At 38.5% G+C, this 21,060-nt stretch overlaps 1 protein-coding gene across 1 annotated transcript in view; it reads right to left on the minus strand.

Annotated features, from left to right (window-relative positions):
• LOC6574808 (uncharacterized protein DDB_G0287625) overlaps window positions 1-21,060 on the minus strand; it is a 46,869-nt gene that overhangs the window by 2,485 nt on the left and 23,324 nt on the right. The window contains exons 3-4 of the mRNA XM_044007974.1: window positions 16,163-16,549; window positions 16,000-16,069 (exon numbers count right to left, since the gene is read on the minus strand). Coding sequence (XP_043863909.1) covers window positions 16,000-16,069; window positions 16,163-16,549 — 457 coding nt within the window. The remainder of the gene's footprint in view (window positions 1-15,999; window positions 16,070-16,162; window positions 16,550-21,060) is intronic.

The raw sequence follows: 21,060 nt of genomic DNA on the forward strand, positions 1-21,060 counted from the left end.
GAATATTATTTATATGGAATAATTAAGCCAAGATACTACACCAAATAAATTACAGGGTATTTCAATAGACCAGACTGCAGCTTAATGTAACTTTTGCTGACATGGCTAGTTTGATTAGCCTCATTTGCGCTCTAACACAGGTCAGCCACATGCATTAGCACAATTACTATTGTTACAAACACCCACGCACACAAACACAGCCAGAGGCACACACTTGCATATATGTTAATTGGCAATTAATTAAGTTGAAGCCCTAAGGCGACAAGTGCAGCAGATTTTGCAACTGCCAGAGCTAGGGAACCAGCTGCAATTCCAATCAAGCAGCTGGCACAGTTTACACGCCCCCACAATATGCAAATATGTATCGAGAGATATAAATATATGCGATGCTTATATATAGCAGCCGATATATGCCCATTTCCGCATTACACGCCTGCCCACAAAGAGCCAAGCAGTCATGTAAAGCACACAAGTGCTAATAGAATTTCTCGCAGTGCAGTCGAGTTCAAAATCTGTTTGCGGAAGACAAACAGAGGCAGAGTTTCTGGGGCTTCGCAGCGCTCTGCGAGTTATGGCTAAGAACTGAAACTGAAAAAGTGGCACAAAAGCTCTGCCGCAGTGGTCCAATTGCAACTTCGAGCTGAACTTTGTGACCACACGGCGTATGGGTAACATATTGTATATGTGTGCAACTGCAGCTGCAGGCAACCAAGCCCACACGCATACACACAGCAACAGCAGCTACTACTCATCAGCTACTCATGAGGTCTCAGCAACTACTCATAAAATACTCACTTCAATGTCATTGAGGCATCGCCATGCATCATTTTGTAATTAAAAAAACACTGGCAACTGGTTTTGTTTACAATTTTACCTAATTAGCATTAACATTTTGCCTGACCTTGAGCAGCGGATGGCGTCGAGCAAATGTGAATGCAAATGCCCCAGAAGATACAAGATACAAAAAGGTGTTGCTCAACACCGGATTGGAGAATAACTGTTTAACATGAGGAGAAAAAAAATAGCTATATATATATGTATACAAATAATACTAAATATTCAAGTAGCTTTTTTATGAACAATTATGGCTTTTGTCCAAGTTTTCTAATTACTAATCTCTGCTAATAAATTTTACAAACAAACGATCAATAATAATTATTGCTTACTTTATAATTTATTTGATAAGCTAATAATTTATAAACTAAATAATTATAGCTATAAAATGTATATATAATGAAACTATTATAAAAGCTATTAGCGCACATCAGTGCATAATACATATAAATAATAAACTTTCGATCTTGCTTATAGATTAAGTTTAAATCAATTGAAATCAAATGCAAATTTCGTAATATTATTTTCACTTAAAACTTAGCAAAAAACATTTAAAAACTTTGACCTTAAAAGATTTGAACGCAAGTTGGGAATCGCATAACTTTGCAGGAGTTTAGGAATCTGTGGCTCAAAGACCAAAGCAGTCAATAAAAAAATCGTGAAAGGAATATTAGAAACAGAGCACAGATATAACTCTGGTAAAGATATCTGATAAGATCTCGATGAAACTCAGTGGATATGCAAAAGTTATTGTTGAATGTGTCATGAATGGAATATTTATATATACTTATATGTAAACACATGTATACACACCAATAAACAAATACATAAAGTCCAGAAACTTGAGGGCTATAAATTTGCAAGTCATATAATTAAGACAGCAGCCGGCGAGTGTGCCGCAAATTTAGCATTAATGAGTTTTTAAAGCGTTTGTTCTTAACGTCCTGTTTTTCTCTTTTTATGTTTTCTCATTATGCAATGCGGTGGTCAGGTAGCAGGTGGCAGATGGCAGCTGGCGCACGGCTGCTGCAATCAGCATTTCATAGTGATTAAGCCCAACGCATGACGACATTAGCCAAAGCAAATGCCAAAGCAAAGAACCAACTTTCGCCGCGACGCACGGCTCGTAAAGAAAAGTGCAATCGATAAGGCAGATTGTGGTTGAAAATTTAATTAGCTTTAAGCGCATTGCACTTAAAAATAAATAGCTGTTAAAAAAAGCAACAACACTCATAACAACAAAGCCATGGGGGAAGTATTATATTTTGTTATGCACATTAGTTGTAGCGCGCAATAAAAGGCGACGACGCGACAGAAGCCCTCAAAGTACGTGTATCTCATGGATGCAACGGCCATAAACTAGCGACACACAGGGGCCAACATGCGGCAGCAACAGCAGCAGCAGCAGAGTTGTTGCATGCATTATGCATGTGTGTCTGCAGCTTGCGCCTGCATCTATCTTTAGCCGGGGGCCACAGAGGGGGCTGTTGGCCCGGGCAGCAGTAGGTTTCTGCCTTCGGGGCGTCGCGACGGCCACACTTCAAACATTTGTGCGTTGCTCTTGCAGCGTGAACTTTGGTGACCGCTGCTGAGCACGAGTACAAGAATGAGAATGAGAATGAGAATGAGAATGCGTTGCAAATGCGGAAGCACCTCCCCAGAGATAAGCCTTGGCCAAAAACAAAATTGTTTTTTAGTTGGCATTGTCACTGCTCTAGGCAGCAGCTGTTGGCATACCCTGTAGAGCCTGAAAGTTGTAAACGTGTATGCTCAACTCTAAGAATAAGAAATATTTATAAAGACACATTCTATGAAGTGAAGCAAATATAAAGGTATTAAAACTCTAAGTCAGTGTCAATAAAGAAATACAAATTCCTGAATAAAATTATTACTTTCTTAATATTTGTTATTTGTTAATTGGCATAAAAAGTAAAAATTTTGTAGAATTCAGGATTTGATTAGACTAAAACTTAATACAAGTTAACATACAATGTATTAAACTATTTTGTATATTTTAAACTTCATTTCGGATAACCTGAAAGTGTCTCCTCTCATCAATTTTTCAGGCGTATCTAGAGGATATGAAGCAAATTTGTTTTAAATAGAAATAAAAATGTATTAATCTGAAATCGATAAAGCAAGTTGGACTACAGAGTATCTTCCAGTCGATCATAGTTGTTTAGCCATTTGTTATGGTTCGTTATTGTTGCCGTAACTTAATTTAGCCAAGTTTTCTTGTTGCTGTTGTCGAACGACAACAACTTTTTGGCATTTGCATTTGCCAGCCGATGACAATGCAGCAGTCACGCCTTTCAACTTTAGCGCCAACTGCAAACCGATATTTATATATATATATATATATATATATATATATATATATATATATATATATGTATTACACTTATATACATATATACAATATATGTATATAATTGTGTTGCTGTAGCTGCCAAGTCGTTGGCGACATTTTGACGTGCCCAGAACATTGTCAACACTGGAATTTTTGCACTTGCATTCGGTTCGCTTCAGTTCGCCGCGTGGCGCTCTCCCGCCCTGGGACCTAGTTAGACACGTCGTTTATTTATTGCCCGTTTTGCCCGTATCGTATGTTGACGCCTTCCCAAAATCCAAACCGAAAAGCAATCCACTCCTTTTGGAGTATAACCCAGCACGTACAAGACGATAAAATGTCAACGATATGTGTTTATGTACATCCTATACAGCCAATAGACCGTTCATCTAACGGACTCATAAGCTCATCGCATATATTATATATTTATATAGATATAGGTATACATATAGCCAATATGTTGATTTTACTGTGGGTGCCACGAGCCGACGTGCTGGCATGTTGTCCGAGCCAAACTCAAATCCAATTGGCATCACATCTTTTTGCAATCAGTTTGCTGCTCAATTTATATGCAAAGCGCCAAGCGTGACGAGTTAACAGTTTAACCAGCTGCCATTGCTAGACCTTTGTCGGGCGCCGCTCAGGCGCAATATATGTTAGATCGTAATATATAACCTATGATAGGAGCAGATGCCAAAACAATGTTGTAACAGGAGTCAGAGAAAATTTGTGAAGCAAAACAGAATCAGAGTTCGTTAGGAGATGATATTAAGCAATATAATCTTCTATGCTTAGACAGAAAAACTAAGGTAACTGAGCCGAGTTAGGCAATACTCTTCTGTACCTCGATAGAAAAAGTGAGTTAACTCATGTTTCTTATATAAAGTGTGACTCTCTCTACAAATATATATGGCTTTATAGATTCAGAAATCCTTTGTTATTTTAGTTTTAAGATCATAAACATGTCTCCTTTTGATAGATAGTTTACTATTTCTTAGATCTGCATATGAAACCAACCGGCAACCGTCTCCAGGCGCTAACGGCTTTCAATTGCGTCGCCTAGTGGCACATTAAGAAACACACAAAGCTCACACACACACACATGTAACCGTTGCAAGCATCTGCAACTAGTTTCTATGGCACACACGCAGCTGCCCCAACAGCTAACATAAAAGTTGCCCGGCCAAAACGGTAGCCAAAAACGGCTGCACGGCCATAAATAAAACGGTTTGTACAACTTTTTTATTTTTCGTTTTTTATTTGTATTTGTTTTAAATTTGTTTTTGTTGTTTTTTTTTTTTTTTTTTTTTTGTCTGCAAAATTACGCAACATTTCAGTAGCTGATTCCGCACTGATTGATAAGCCAAACAAACAGAGTCCAGACCCGAAAACGAGCCAAAGCTATTTCTGTTTAGCGACTCCTGCTGCTGTTGCTGCTGCTGTTGCTGCTACTGCTGCTGCTGCTGCTGCTGCTTCTGTTGCAGTTGCAGCAGCCTCTCACCGAGCAGCTCATTAAAATTTCAGTCTGGGCCAAAAGGTGTTGATTGTTTCCCAGCCATAAACAGATTTCTTTAAAAGAGTGCGAACATTTCAGAAGCAACAGATCGTAATAAGACGTATTAAAACTGTTGCATGGAAAGGTCATAAAGTACGCAAAACAATTTCTGCTTTAATAAGTCACACATGCGACAGAATCTACCAAGAGAAGAGCAAAAGAATAACTTCTTTGAGCTATCATTAAAACAGTTGAGCAAACACATGATCTAGAAAATGAACAATCAAATTTAGAAACAATTCAAATAGCAAAAAAAAAAAAAAACGCATATAAATATCACAAAAGGTAATAAAATGTGAACACATGTTCATTAGAAACAACAACAAATGATTATTAATATTTACACAAGCGAGTTGTATATTTCACAGCCAGAATAAAAACATTGTTTTCTATATACAGAAATATGTGAAATGAAAAATTAAAACGTTGAATTATAAGTGACAGTTGCTTAACAGAAAATCGATAGATAGAGATACATCTGTATATACATAGACATATGACTTACATGATATGAAAATATGGTCAGTTATAGGGACACTTTTGTCTTCAGCCTCATAAATATTATGATAGACATATATTGATATTAATTTACCAGTTTCAATTAACATGATATGATATAGAAGTATTTTACATTATTTAGCATATTTTCAATATTTATAAACTACCCAAGTTCCTTACAACTTCTGTCAATCCAAGATTGAGCAGCTAAAGGAAGCTGTTATAAACGGTAAATAAGTTTGAGATAAAATAGCATTTAACATTCACAATTGAATGCTCTGCTTAGAAAGTGAAAGAGCAATGCGAGTGTTTGGCTCTAACCATAATAAATATCTAATATCTGAGCATATTTGTCACTTGCTGATTTATCTAACGCTGTGCCGTATAGCAGCAGCAGCAGCAGCCTTTGGGGCAACAGTAAATTGTTGCAATGCTGCAACAGATTTTGAGTGCCCCCGCACTCCGCACAGACGCTCCCAGCCCTGGGCAAATTAAGTGTGGTGCTGTGGGTATGTTAATCCATAGAGGCGACTTGTCGCTATGTTTGGGGCATGTAAGCCCCCATCGTGTAAGCTGTTGTTGATTTTGTTACTGTGGCGGCTGTTGCATGCCCCCATTTGGCATTTGCCATTTTCTAATTGCACGTATGCGCCCCAGAAGCTCAAATGCGACCCAAACGAACAATCGCCAAACATGAGCCAAGCGGGAGCGGATCTCAGCCGTTTAGCTATGTAGCTGAAGAGCTGTGGAGGATTGCAAAGATTAAGGAGGCATCGCTGCCATCGACTACATTGCATGTGAGCGCTAATTTTTGTAATTTGTGTGCAACTGTCAACGCAAGCCAAAAAGCCACGGGCAACAGAGCTGCGACCGAAGCTGGAGCTCAAGCTGGATCAGGCGCAATTGGCCTAAAGGCGAACGAGGAGGCTGGAGCGGTGGCGGGGGCGTATTGGTCGATTCGAACTTTCACTTGGAAGTTTAATGACAACCACTGTGGATGCACACGGCGCATGTGCAGCAGCTCCTGATCGAATGCAGTTTGACTTTATTTTGATTGCAAGCGCAGCGAATGTTTATTTGTTTGTTTGCTGAACTGAGCCTCGGATTTGCCGCCTTTCCACTCGCTCACCAACACCACCACACCCACCGCCTCCTGCCGCCCCCGCCACGCCTAATAATGCGAATTCGTTGCATTGTCTCCCCACTTTGCATGTCATGCGCCTGTATTGGCGCTTGGCGCATTTGTCAGCCGCCCCAATGCACAATTGCCATCAATTTTTATTAAATTTTTATGTGAGTTTTACGTGCTGCGACGCTTTCATCTCGCGGCGCTATCTCGCATCATTTAATATAAATATAAACTGATAACTATAGATATATATGTATGCCTATTTAATTTTATGATTTTAAAATGAGAGTCGCATTTATGATTGTTATTGGCATAAAGTATAGATATACATTGGAGTATGAATATAGATAAATATGTAAATTATTCTGTAAATATATATAATATATATGTTCTATAAGTCTTATTATGCATTTCTAAATAAACAGCTTATCGATCAACTTATATGGTTTCTGTTTACTTGTATGTAGAAATTTATAATTATTATTATTTATTTCTTTATTTCATAGTTTTACGAGGTATCCTTTAGTCAAACAGAGTCGCACAGAACACTTGTTCATTTCACTTTAGTATGTGTTTGTGTTTAAAGCTTGTGACAGTGACACACCTCGTTGCAGCAATGGTCCAAAATATTATAAAAAAAAACAAATAAAAAAGCCAACAACAAATAAAAAAGTCAACAATTTGCATATTATAAATGTTTATTATAAGCTCATTGCGCCATGAAGCTTATATTGCGATATATGCATTATATACATACATATACTGTATATATATATACACACAATATATATATATGTATATTCATATGGCAGCTCCCCCAACGGAACTTGGCTTCAGTGACTCGCACATAATTAGCCACGCAGCCGTGTCCGCATCCATTTGAGCCGTTAACTAAGAGGAGGGCAAACGTTTGGTCTGTTAGCTTGGCTATTGTCTACTTAGGTTTCAATTAGCCAACCTCAGCCTTCGGGCCGCGCCATTCTTTTGGCCAACTCTATGTGTGTACTTGCGCTAAACTTTAAATACAAAATACAAATTGAACAGAAATAAATACCCAAAGGCCAAAAAGAATCGGCGGCATTGCTGACATTTAGACAGAAATACAAATAATTCGAAAATGGCAACAACAAAACAAAACAAAACAAAATAAAAGTTAAACATTGATAGCGAATCGGGGCAATACAATAAATAACATTTAAAGAAATAAATGTACGAAATAACCATTGCAAATCGCAGCAGGTTGTCGATTTATTGTTTACACTGTGCAGCACTTAACACTAAAATATATATCATGTATAAATATTGAGCATAAGCCAGAGGCGCGCAGAGCCACTAAAAGGGGACGCATAACAAGCCGAGGAGCTGCGCGTGGAGTGTATGGAATGCAGAATATGTTGTAAATACATAGCGATACGGTATACCGCTTTATCAAACCGAACTGATTAAATCTGATAAGAGCAGCTGGAGTATGGGCAGATATATAGAGTAAATATTAATATTGATATTTATCAATAAATATACATGGCGTCCGGTTGAGGACACTTCCGCTCTTAAAAACAATTAAAGAGTGTAGAGGGAGAGAGATATGTAGAGATTATATTTGAAGTGAAATTTGTGATAATAATAAAGAATTTAATATTGAAGTGTTGAGCATTCAACAGATTTGATCTGAGTTTAAGAAATGAATTCAGAAAACGAATATAAAATGATAATATTTAATATTTATATAATATAATAATTAAAAAAAAAAAAAAAAAGTATTACAACCCCCTGAATTACCTCATAGATACTTCTTATTTCTTTTAGTCTGAAATACACACATTTATACGGCCATTTGCTAGGGTCGGCACCCCGTAGATAACTGTATTTTTATTTTAATATTCTTTTCTCTCGTCTCATCAATAGGTATTAACAATTGTTAACGTTTTACAAGCTCTCGCGACTGTAAACAAATCCCATAGAACAACAAGCTGTCGGCGCCATTGTTGAGAAATTATTGTAGCGTTTCGAATGGCGTTCAAATAAAATGAAAATCATGTTCAAATTGTTTGCTTGTTTGTTTGTATATATATTTTATACGCTCGTCTTGAGCTAAAAAGAAAAACAGCAAATTTAAAAGTGAATTTCACAGTTAGCTGCGCACGCCAAGAAGTTGGCTAAGTTGCGAGGCATTAGCCAGAAATGACGAGTGCAGACAACAACAACAGCAACAACAACACTGATAATCATGATGATGATAATGATCATCATCAATGATGTTGATGTTGATGACGACAATGTTGGTATGTAAGCCAAGAGATATCAGCGTTGTCTTGTAACCTGTTTCCTGGCCAACATCTTTTTGGCTGTTGCCACAATTAGCGTCGCCTCCAACGCGTCGCAACAATTATGAGCAGACTTATTGAGCGTAAACACAGCAACAGAAACCAACAAAAATGATATAATAACAATTCAGTGACAATTTTCTTATAGCATAACTCGCCCCATCTCCCTCGCTCCCACCCGTTCACTTAATTTATAGCAGACTTTCGCTTTCAGCCACGTCAAGTGGACTTCCTGTGTGAAAGGGCAAGGAATGCACGCATGCAGATTCTACAGCAACTATGCGTGTGTGTGTGTGTGTGTGAGTGTGCATGTTTCTTTGAATGTCTGGCTAATTTTGTGCTGCATTGCACAGAACTTTCCCCATTTGGCTAGGCAATTCCTCATTCCCTGCAGGGCATTTACATTAATCCGGATTATTTATAGATGCGAAAACTTCTAGAGTTTATTTTTGCAGGTGCCCGACTGCACGGCTGCACGGCTGCCAACTGGGCGCCCGCATAGATCGTTAGTGGATGCCATGACAGCCGCCACAACACCAACAACAAAGGCGGTTGGGTAAAAGCTGAGTCAATCTCTTCCACTTCTTCTTCTTGTTATCTGCAACCTCCTGGAACAGCTGGCCACCCGCTGCGGCCATGTGGCGATGTGGCAAGCGGCAGCCACTGTCCAATGTCAGAGCGCCAAATCATTTCGTTATTAATTATGCATGCCACCAGCCTCAGCAATAAATGGAAGAGTAGCGGCAGGGAGGGGACTCTGCTCACATACTAGCCTCTGTGATATAATCGCTGCCGGACTTGAACCGCGACTGACATTGGTTCCATTCGCTGATTTCTGCATGATGCATGCAAAGCTAGCACAACGGAGTACAGCAGAGGGGCGGGGCGCCCGCTTATGGATAACGTTGACCCCAGCGCCGAAGAATCGCATCGAGTGTGAGTAACTGCCACCGGAAGGTGAGTTTTTCGAAAGAAAGGTGTACAGCAAGTACTCGAATGACGGCATCGTTAAATAAAGACCCGAACCGTAGACGCAGAACTTAAAGAACCCGAATAAGAAGAAGCAGTGGCACTGCCAGTGCCAGCAGGGGCACAGCATAAACGGAAGTCAGAAAAATAAACAACGGAAGCGACAACATAGTAAAATAAAAATAATAAAAAATTACATTCTCCTTTCCATAAATAAATGAGAAATATATATTATTATCAGTAAGAAAAAAAAAAACACTTAGTATTACACTCGACTTCAGAAATGATTTAATACGGTTGTAATTTATTATCTATTTTAAAATATTTAAAAAAATATACTCATAAATTTTCCAAAAAATAAATAAATAAATAAATAAATTAAATAATCAGTTCAAATTTAAGTAAGGATTTTATTAAATTATTTCGTGCCAAATAATTTCTATTACTCCCACAAATTTGATTTGATATGAAGTACAAATATACAGGCCTTAAAGGTTAGTCGAGAAAATCTCGTCTGCTCGACTAATTATGATCACAATCGCATACAACAGCCAAATAGAAATTCTCAATAAGTTTATAAGAAAAGCACTAGGATACTTGATTTATCCTAATCTTTCAATATATGAGAGGCTTCTCATGAAAACACAAAGAAAGAAGAGCTAACATGTCAATCAGCTCATTAACACGTGTTTTCGCTTATCAATTTCTATCAAGATCATCTTGGCAGAATAACAAAAAAAAAAAAAAAAAAGTTCATTAAACTTCAATACAAAATGACGACTGGCATGCTTGGAGTGTGACCAGCGCTAAACAAATTTGCGACGCATTCAAATGAATCTTTTACGCTGAATATTTTGTGGGATTTCTTGTAGCTTGCTTTGTTTGTGGCTTGTGCCACATTAAGCGAAACCAAAACACTTGGCTAATAGAGAAAGAAGACCAAGTGCAGCAAAACAAAAAATTACAAACTATAAAAAAAGAACGACAAACAAACCCCCTAGGCCAAATTTAGCAGAGAAATCAGCATATAAAATATATTTATGAATGGCAGAGAATTGATATCTAAAATGGAAAATACTCTGCTTATAACTGCATAGCAAGCCTTAAGCCTAAAGCTTTTATAGTTTTGCGGCAACAATCAATGTCAATATACCCATTTTCTCTACTTTCAATGGGTACACGATGTACAAAGAGAGAATAGAAAGAACCGCCAGCGGGCAATGCGTTCAAGGCCGTTTTATGGAAAGCCATAAAAAGTCATTTCATGCCTTGATGCATTTCTTCTCACCAACTTGGCCCTGATGCTGCCTCTATGGCTGCTGCTCTGTCTTGGTGGTTAGCTTGCGGCTAATGTGGCAGCTGGCAGTTGCTTTTTATGATTATAAATTTAATTTACCAACCATAAACCAAGGCAAGAGAATTAGTTGGCTCAAGACGCTGACTCTGGCTATGGGTCTAGCCGTAATGGCTGCGCATGCGCTGATTAGTTCAACTCCTCAACTCCTGGGTTTTCTCCCATTGTTACCTGTTTGCTGCTGCTGCTGCCTGGTTTATTTTTTATGCGTTTTCTGGCTTTATAAAAAACATTTTTATTACTTAATCTACATTGGCGCACACTCACACACATTAAGAGGACAAAAAAGCCGAACAATTGAGCGTAATTTGGCTTGGATAATTGCAATTGACGAGACTCCAGATGAGCTGCTCATTAATATGGAATGCATGTGGTTTTCTATAGGTGCAGCTCTCCCATATCTCAGCTGCCCAGAAATATGCGAAGGCCAACGGGGAAAGCTGTCCATAAAATCTATGACAGCAGAGCAGCTTAGCAGCTCAGCCGAGATGAGATATTCCTACAAGTCGCTTAGGCCTAGAAATCAATCGGAGCTCGAACGAAATAAAATGAAAATTGAGCAGAGATGCAGAAAATCAGCCTCAACACAATAATTACATCTAGTTTGGCAGACCAATCAATTTGCATGCAACGTTCTCAACATGAAAACGATCTCATTTACATGTTCAGTCTCTCCATTTTAGTACTCCTAAGTGATTCTCTTACTTCCATTGCATACAATTCTTTTTATATTTACTACTTTTGAGCGTTGAATTCTCAATTGGTTGAGCTACTTAAATAGTAAACAATCTCTTATTGAGTTCCACGGTAAATTGTAGATCTAAGCTTATCAGCTTCAAGCCCACATATCCTCACACTTATCTAAATTGTAAGCGTAGACACTTCCGTCTCGGCAATAGCTCATAATCAAAATGTTTTTATTATCGAAAGCATATGGCAATTTATCATTGCCAATTGACATAAATTGAAGTTTGCATAATATAATTGCGTTTATGGCATATTTGAAAGCTGATCTAATAATATTAACGGTCTCGCTGACCTTCAGCCAACTATTTACTTTCAGTTTTCATAATTGAACCGAGCGAATATAAACGGCAAGATTGCAACAAAAAAAAAAAAAAAAAAATCATTGTAAGAAATAACCTATAAATAAATACGTATTCATACGTCAGTGTGAATGAATGTCGATGCGAAAGAGTATCAATTTCTTTGGCTTTTATCGCAGTCGAACAATTGAAAGCAAAAGCGGCCAACTAACATAATTGCAGCGCACACACACACAATGCATTGTTTTTATGTGTGCCCATGTGAGCGAGTGTATGTGTGTGTGTGTGTGTGTGTGTACTACACACCCACCAACAGTTCACAGCTTGAATCGTTAATCATTCAACCGCAACATTTGCAAAAAACAAAGGAAAACTAACCCAGGCCCAAAGCCCGCAGACCCCAGCCCGCACTTGGCTCTCCCACAAGCTCGAGGCCCGGCGACAGGCCGCGCTCAATTGTAAACGAGTAAATTTAAATGTTTATCCAATGCAACTAGCTAGCGTTCAAAAGGTAGCCGACCTATTCTATACTCTATAAAAATTGTTAAAATATTTACAGAGCAGTACATATAATTTATTATTTAATTAACTTTGCTTGTTCATTAATAACTTCATTACATACAAAATTGTATGTAATAGCTATTGAATTTATTTTACTGAACAATATTTTAATTTTATAAATACATATATTTACATACATATTATTGCATTTATTTATTTAACAAAAATTACTTTAAAATATATACATTTTCGTACATAATATATACAGCAACTTATAGACCAATTTGTTATCTATTTTGTTGCACTTCTAATACAACCTGTTAGCCATGTTACCTAACAGTCAGCTGGGCATTTTTTGCAGTGTATTAATAATGGTTGGGCAAAAACAATGACCAATTACTGTGTCATTGGGCGCGCGTTGGCGTTGTCCGGCATTTTGGCTTTAACTTCGAGCCGACTTTGAGCGCGTGAAATTAGTCGAGACAACAACAACAACAAAAGCAGCAGCAACAGCATCGACAATAATAACAATAATAACAGCAAGTGGAGCGTAATTGGTAACAAGACACATAGCAACATTTGTAATTTAATTGTAACAGGTAACAGATACCAACGGGCAGCGGCAGAGTATAGGGGGCAGAGGGCGGCGCCTATGCACAGCCCAGCCCACAGATGACGCCTGACCCAGTAAAAAGTAAAAGAGACGCAGAATTATTGCACAATTGGCATGCAAATTGGTAAATGGCCTAAACTCGCTCAAATTGGCGCCCAAAACAGAGCACACAATAGGCCAAGAGAAACAACAAATAAAGGGGGCCAAAATCTGTGGCAGCCGCAGCTAGACCCGAACTGCGGCCGCTCCTAGTCAGCCGACAATTGTAATTTGTGTTTTAGTTTTACACCTACGCCTGGGTGTACATTAAACAGGTTCTTTGTAAAAGGTCGCCCAGGCACTGGCACATAAAATGTGAAAGGTTTTGGCCACAGACGTTAGACGCTAGACGTTAGACGTTAGACTTTAGACCCGGCCAAAAGCCACTAGCAGGCGGCAATGCGCACTCGGCATTCGGCATTCGGCAATTGGCAATTGGCAAGCCTCAGCTCAGGCTGGCCCACAAAGCCCAATCCGATTGCAATTAAAAACAAGTCGTAGTTGCGTTACAAATTGTTAAACTATTGCGCAAGTGCAGACAAAATTTTAATTTATTTAATTGCAGCATAAAAATGAAAAGACAAAAGTAATGAAGCAAATACAAACAGACTAAATTACAAATCAACTGTCAACTGTCGGCGACACAGGCAGAGATGACGTTGTTGCCGAGGCTTGGTCAAGAGCACCACATCAGCGAAGTCACTTGGCTCAGTGCTCGTGGGCCTGGCCACGACGCCAATAGACCAATCGACCAAGAGACAGTCAGGTGGCTGCCTCAAAAAACGTGTCACAATTCACATGCGAATGCCATGTGCAGTTCGTGATCAGCTCAAAAACAAACTGGATAAATACCTTAAGTCGCTCGGCATGTGAGAAACTTCGAATCATTCGGATCCGCATCGCAAGCGGATGCGAGTTGAATTTCAGGCAATGCCACAAATTGCCTTGAGCTAATTGACACATATATTCTAAACAATCTATATCTGGCATTGAATATGAATATATATATGGAAAATTCAGCTTTTTATCTATAAATTCTTTACTAATTACAGATTTCATAATATATGCCATATTTGTAACCAACATAATTAACACTTCTTCGAAATACCAAAGTTTTTCTTCAAGCTTAAATGCTCCTTCCTAACTTGCCTACAGAGTATTTGCGAATCTGTCATGACTTCTCTGGCTGCTCGCTCAAACTCCCATTTGCTTGTTGATGCATCGCAATTATAAAGCTGACTTAAAATGACATTCGCTCATCAATGCTCCCTCTTCGCCACCGGCTGATGATGCCCCAAGACATGATGTCAAATGAATACATTATTTGAAGAGCCTAACGCCAAGCGTTAGCGTTGCGTCTGCGCTTTCAACTTTGACAAAGTGTTTGGGTAAATGCCAGCTGCCCCCACACCACACATACCCGGCCCGTACCCAAAACAAAAGCTAGTCAACTTTAAAGCCAAAGGCCGCCCCATGATGGCTAGCTCTGTCTCTCTCTCTCTCTCTGTGCCTCGCCCTCTCTCTTCTTTCACCGTCGAAATGAATCTCTTTCCATGGGTAAGTTAATTGCTTTGCCAATTTGACTTAATGAATAAAAGCTGCATTTGCATTTCGCTTTGTTGACCCAACTCGCTGACCATTTCGATGCTTTATGGCCATCTATATCAGCTTAGGCCCAAGCGCGACAATGTCAAAGTTTAGAGTTGAGCTTATTTAATGCTCTGAAATATTCATGAACTCTGCCAGCAAGCAAAACCGAAAGTTTTCGGCACTTTCTTTTCGCTGTTATATAGAAGTGATCGCAGCTGCAGCAAAGCACAGCACAGCAAAGCAAAGCTGATCTCACGTGCAAAAAGAATCGTAATAAGTATATATATTCCACACACATATATATGAGTATATATATAAGTATATACGTGTATAAGATCATTTGTCAAAGTCGTAGAAAGCTGCGCCCAAAAATGCAATTGTTTTTGTTGTTCAAAAAATATGACAAATGAACTAACTTTAAGATACGGAGTACTCGAACTCACGCACACACACACGCACACGTACATACACACACACTACTGCATTTGAAAAATGTGCAACCAAAATCTGAAGAATTTTCAAACAGTGAAATCTGAAATTGCTTTTATGGCATTCAAGTGCTGAAAGGCCAGCACACACACGTATGCACACACACACACACACTCGCACACTTAACATGCATATACAAATTTATCAAATCGAAAACATTTCCGTTCCATTGTTGCATTTTCACTTTGGCTACAACAGAATTTAGCTTAGCTTCGTCGTTTCATATGTAAATGATGTGCGCCCCGCCCCTCCAAAATGTGATCAAAAGAAGAAATGCAATAAATCACTTTCAATTGGTCGAAGTACAAATACCCTACCCATATAGACCATGAGCAACATGAATAATTGCTTGAACAAATTCTTAGAATTTGAATGCAACGTACAAATGTGAGCAAGTCAAGGACTGATCGTATACCCTATATTATTGTAATAGAAACTTTTCATAAACCTTATTTCTTTATAATTGCTTAGCTACGTATTACTTAAGAAATGTCTATTTTAGTTAGGTATATACAAAAATTAATCGGATTCTTATATAAAATGTGAGTACATCAAAAATCTAAGATCGGTTTTAATATTGGGTATTGTTATTACTTTGCTACTACAATTGATTAAACCCCTTTAAAAACGTTTGCCTTAAGCTCTCTGGCTAAATGAAACTCCCTTAACATATAGGGTATATTATGAGGTGATGGCTAATCGACTTACCATTTCCTTGCGCAGCGTCGCTATCTGCGCGTCCAAAGTGCTGCCCGTTACATTGATTTTTGCAGGTGAGCTTGGCGTTGATGTCGTTATTGTTGTTGTTGTTTTATTTTCATTTTCATTTGCATTGGGAGTTGCTGCTGTTGCTGTAGCCGTAGCCGTAGCTGTTGCTGTTGGTGTTGCTGTAGCAGAGTCTGCTGTAGCTGTTGCTGATTTATCGTCTGCATTATCTTGGCTGCTGCTGTCTTTAGATGCTTGCTTATCGCCGCTCAAATTGTTGTTGTTGTTGTTGGTGCTGCTGCTGTTGCTGTTGCTTTTGTTGTTGTTATCACTAACTATTTGGCTTGCTAATTTGTTGCCGCTGTCGTTCTCCTTCTTCACGTTGCTATTGCTGTTGATGTTGCTGCTGTTGCTGTTGTTGTTGTTGTTGTTATTGTTAAGCTCTTGCTGTGCCACATCCACATCGCTCAATAGACCCGAGTCAGAGCCGAGCAGCTTGTTGAAACCACTCAGAGATTTTGGCAATGGCGGCAAGCCGCTTATAGACATTCCGCTGTGAATGGAAAAAGAATTTCAATTTAAGATACTTTCAATTGATGATGCAGAGCTGGGAGTACTTAGGTCTAGTGCAGGTCGTGGCATACCTTCGCTTGCCACCCAAATAGCCATAGCCGTGCCAATAACTAATTACGTTCCCATCATCAACCAGTTCATCATCAGCATTGTCATTATAATAATCATCGGGATCGTTATAACTATCCTTATCGCTATGCCCATGCCCCATTAGATCATGCAAGACCAGCGGCAATTGACTCTGATCATTGTCATTGCCATTGCCATTATCAGCATCTTCATCATCATCATCATCGTTGAAGTCACTGCATGTGGTGGGCGTTTGGCCACGCCCCACACCACAGTCCTCATCCACGCTGTCGTCAATGGTAAAGAGTCCATCTTGAAATCTCTGATACCATCTGGCCACATACTGCGCAGTCGGCGCAAACGGCCCAAAGGCGCTGCGGCACTCGTCGAGTATCTGGGCGGGATTGAGGCGGCGGCGGAAGCCAAACAAGATGCACTGCTGCAGTTCGACGGGCGTTGGAGCCGGTATCGGCGTCAGAAACAGCTCGTCCAGATCTTCGGACATACGTGCAGCAGTTGTTAGCTTGCGTTTGAATCGACTTAAGACATTAGCTGTGAATGGGCAGGGTACGATATAATAGATAACGATAAACATTTTTTTCTTTCCAAATAAAGAGAGAGAGAGAGTGAGAGCGTTAAAGCGAGAGCAAGAGCGAGCGCGTGTGACGAAGTGAGAAATTGAGCACTTTGAGGTATTTTTCAAAACACAGAAAACAAAAGCAACAATAACAAGTAACAAAAGTAACAGCAAGCAAACAAATACGAGAGTGTACCCGACCAGCAAATACCCTGTACAATATACACAGTCTTCATTTACATCCCAAACAAAAGTTGAGCTAGAGTGCGTGTTTGAAGAAAAAGTTTCCACTACTCCCCTTTTCCAGCTGTACAGGGTATATAGAGAGGCACCCAACAATGTGAAGTGTTAGCAAAAAATATGCGAAATCAGCAACCAAGCATATTCGAATCTGAGTTTCTGCTGCGGCAGTGGCTGATCTTTTGCTGGGGCATTTATTCAAACGATAAGCTGACAACAATGACATTTCAATCTCAGCCATTAGCCGCAAATACCGACTGTTATAAGTATACATATATTTGTATATTTGTATTTATATTTATATAAACATATATATTTATTTATATATAACTATAGGCTCGAGTGTTTGCGAGTCAGGCAACCAGACACTCAACTCGACTTAGAAACCAGTAACCAAGGCCAGCAGCTATTCGCTGAAGTCAGCCAGCCACTGGCACAGCTAACCGATCTGCAGTCAGTGCTGACAGCATACTTTTGGCTTGATTTTTAGAGGCTACCAGCGAAATATGATATGACAGATAGATCAAAGGTGATTAGCTGAGAAATTGCAAATATCTTACGCTGCTTCAAGTTCCTTAAAGCTGAATATAATATAGAATATTTACATGGATATTAGAATACATTGTTAGATGTTTATCTTTAGTCTTTGACTTTTCAATTTTGTAAGTAACTGGAAAATGGGTTTACTTAATATAAAGCAAAATAATATCTGTTGTTAATTTTTGGACTTCAAATAATATCAAAACACTCAAATCGCGTTTAAATTATATTTAACTTTTCATGTTATTAACCGTAGGTAATTCTCAGCTTTTTTGAAGCTAAAAAAAAAAGCCAACACCAGAGAACAAGTCACGCTTGCAGACGAACTCAGTTTTCGATAGCTTAAAGCTTTAGATATTTTCGGTCGCTTTCATAACAGTTCGTTGATTCGGCATTGTGTTGGTTCTGCCTTAAGATATTATAATTATAATCATGAGACACCACAGCGGGGACTTGAAATCCATATTTACCAATCCAGAATGGCAGTCAACTTAACGCTCGACTGTCGCCAGTCGCATTGCCAACAGAATGCTAACAAACGAGTCCAAAACAAGTTGCATCAAAGGCCACAAAAGTCAGTCATAGATACAGATACAGATACAAACGTATCGTGAGTGTGGCTGAGAACCATTTGACAATGCGAATAGACTGCGGTCGGAGATACATTCGATTGCTGTTGCCAAGCACGGCTCACAACTGACCCAATTACTGGGCAAATGGTGGAATCGAAGCATTGTAAAGCATTCAACGGCGATTTGTAAGGCTCAGGCAGATAATATGCAGCCGTTTAACGGTAATCGCTGCCTTAGCTTAGATCAGCTGCAAATTGGGCGCTACCAAAAGCCGCACTTACAGCCAATATTAACCCCCAGTGCAGATCTGTAAGGGGATCATTTTGCGCCAGATCTAGAGATTTATCGGTCACGCCGTGGCTTAAGATATTATTTACTGCGATTGCACGGAACAAACTAAGCGAACGCTTCGCTGCATCTGTTGGCCAAGTTAAGACGTTCAGTGCTCAGGAGTGACAGCCGGACGGCAGTCCAGACAAATGCATTATGTATTTAACTTGGCTAATTGCTTGACTCTTGCTGCGCGTCTCTGTGTAATCAGTAGGCAGCTACGCTTTGCCAATCGCTAATTTGTGTGAACAGCAGCCGAGTATCTTTATTTGCTAAAAGATACTTTGTGCTTAGCTTCTTTTTTTTTTTTTTTTTTTTTTTGCTTCTTCTTGGCCAGTTGAATGCCCGATTTCTCCTCAAATACGCCACAACAATCTAAGCTAGGCCAAACAAAAAAATGAAATAAAAGCCCCAACAGAATACTGCAATACAGGAAGCAATAATCAGACATAAGTCAAGAGCCGAATGCTTCGTGCCTTCGCAATTGCCATGCCGTTTATTTATTTTGATAGCATATTTCACAGATACTCTTATATTTTATGCTAACCATATATGCAACAACAATTTAAAGCAAATTAAAAAAAATCAACCTCAAGCGACCACCGCAGACCATTTTTTGCAACTCTTCGCCATTAACTCGAATAATAATCACCAAACCGAACGAAAAAATTAAGTGCAAAATACATATTTAGCACGTTCGAAGCATTTTAAAGACAAAACAATAAACAATAAACATTAAACACAGCCAAGAGACAACGTTTTTTTCAGCGAACGGCACAGACAAGAAAGGCAAATAAATAAAAAACTAAACCGAATGAGGAAAAAACCACAAACAAAATGATATTCTTGTATATTGAGTGATTTACTTTTCTGTTAACAATGCAATAAAATGTTATCGATCAACGTGTTTTTGGCTAGAAGTATAATAAAAACTCTTTCCAATCTACATCAGTCTTTTATTAATACAAATTTTGTTACATAAAACTATAAAACTTTTTCCTAAAATATTTTACTATACAAATAATAAGTTGATTTACCTGGCTCTTAATGATGCGAATTCATGGCTTAAATATTGCTTTACAGATCAGTTGAGTGTTTAACGATGACAAAAATTATCGATGTAATTTATCGATCATTTTACCTGACTCTTAATACCGCGAGTTCATGACTTTAAATATTCCTTTAAAGATCAGTTGAGTGTTAATTGATAATAAATATTATCGATATGATTTATCACCATTGAAATTTATTAAATATGCATAAATACTAAGTCTGTTCCTATCTATCGATCTATCATATGATCGATCAAAGTTGTCGAATCACCGCCTACACTCGACTACTCAATAACTAGGTCTGCTCATATCACTATGCCATACTTTATTTTATCTATCATATGATCGATAAAAGTTATCGAATAACTACCTATGCTTACTAGCCATGGTATGCTTCAATAATTATGTATGCATTAAAGCGGCCAATTTTATCCGATTCACATAAAAGATGAGCTATTAGTATAATAGCTCAACATGATGAAAATGTTAATGAAAAGCACATGAAACTCAGTACATGCCTGGCCAAAACATTTATGGCGATTACAACAATAAAATGGAGCACGAAAGGAAATAAATTTTGCTCATTTATGACTCTGCTGGCAGCGCTAACTTATCAGCTAATTGGTAAAGCTTCATACATATATATATATGCATATCCATATGTATATATATTAACATACTCGTATATTGTTAACGAGCACACAGATGCACATTACTTATATGCGGTATTCCTGCCCTACTCAGCTTGATTAGCAAATATATAAAAAAAAAAATTGAAAAACCTGCTGTGTGGCGCTCAGCGTGAGCCGTAAACAATATGCAGTTAATTTGGCAGCTGAGCACCTGAAATTTCACCTGAGTAGTGCACGGGTAATTATGGTAAAAAGCGCCTTTTGCAGCTACAGATTTGCATTTGGTTTTTAACCAGAAAAAAGTCAGAAAAGCCAACAACAGTAACAACACTGTTATTAATTGGAAGAAAAAAAAAACATACCTTAAATACGCGCAAGCATAATTTGTGTCTTGTTGTAGTAGTTGCAGTCGTTGTTGCTGTTGTTGTTGTTGTTGTTGTTGTTGTTGTTTCAGTAGTTACTGTTTTGTTTGTTGTTAT

The sequence above is a fragment of the Drosophila mojavensis genome, unplaced genomic scaffold, assembly GCF_018153725.1.
Source record: "Drosophila mojavensis isolate 15081-1352.22 unplaced genomic scaffold, ASM1815372v1 contig_231, whole genome shotgun sequence".
NCBI lineage: Eukaryota > Metazoa > Arthropoda > Insecta > Diptera > Drosophilidae > Drosophila > Drosophila mojavensis.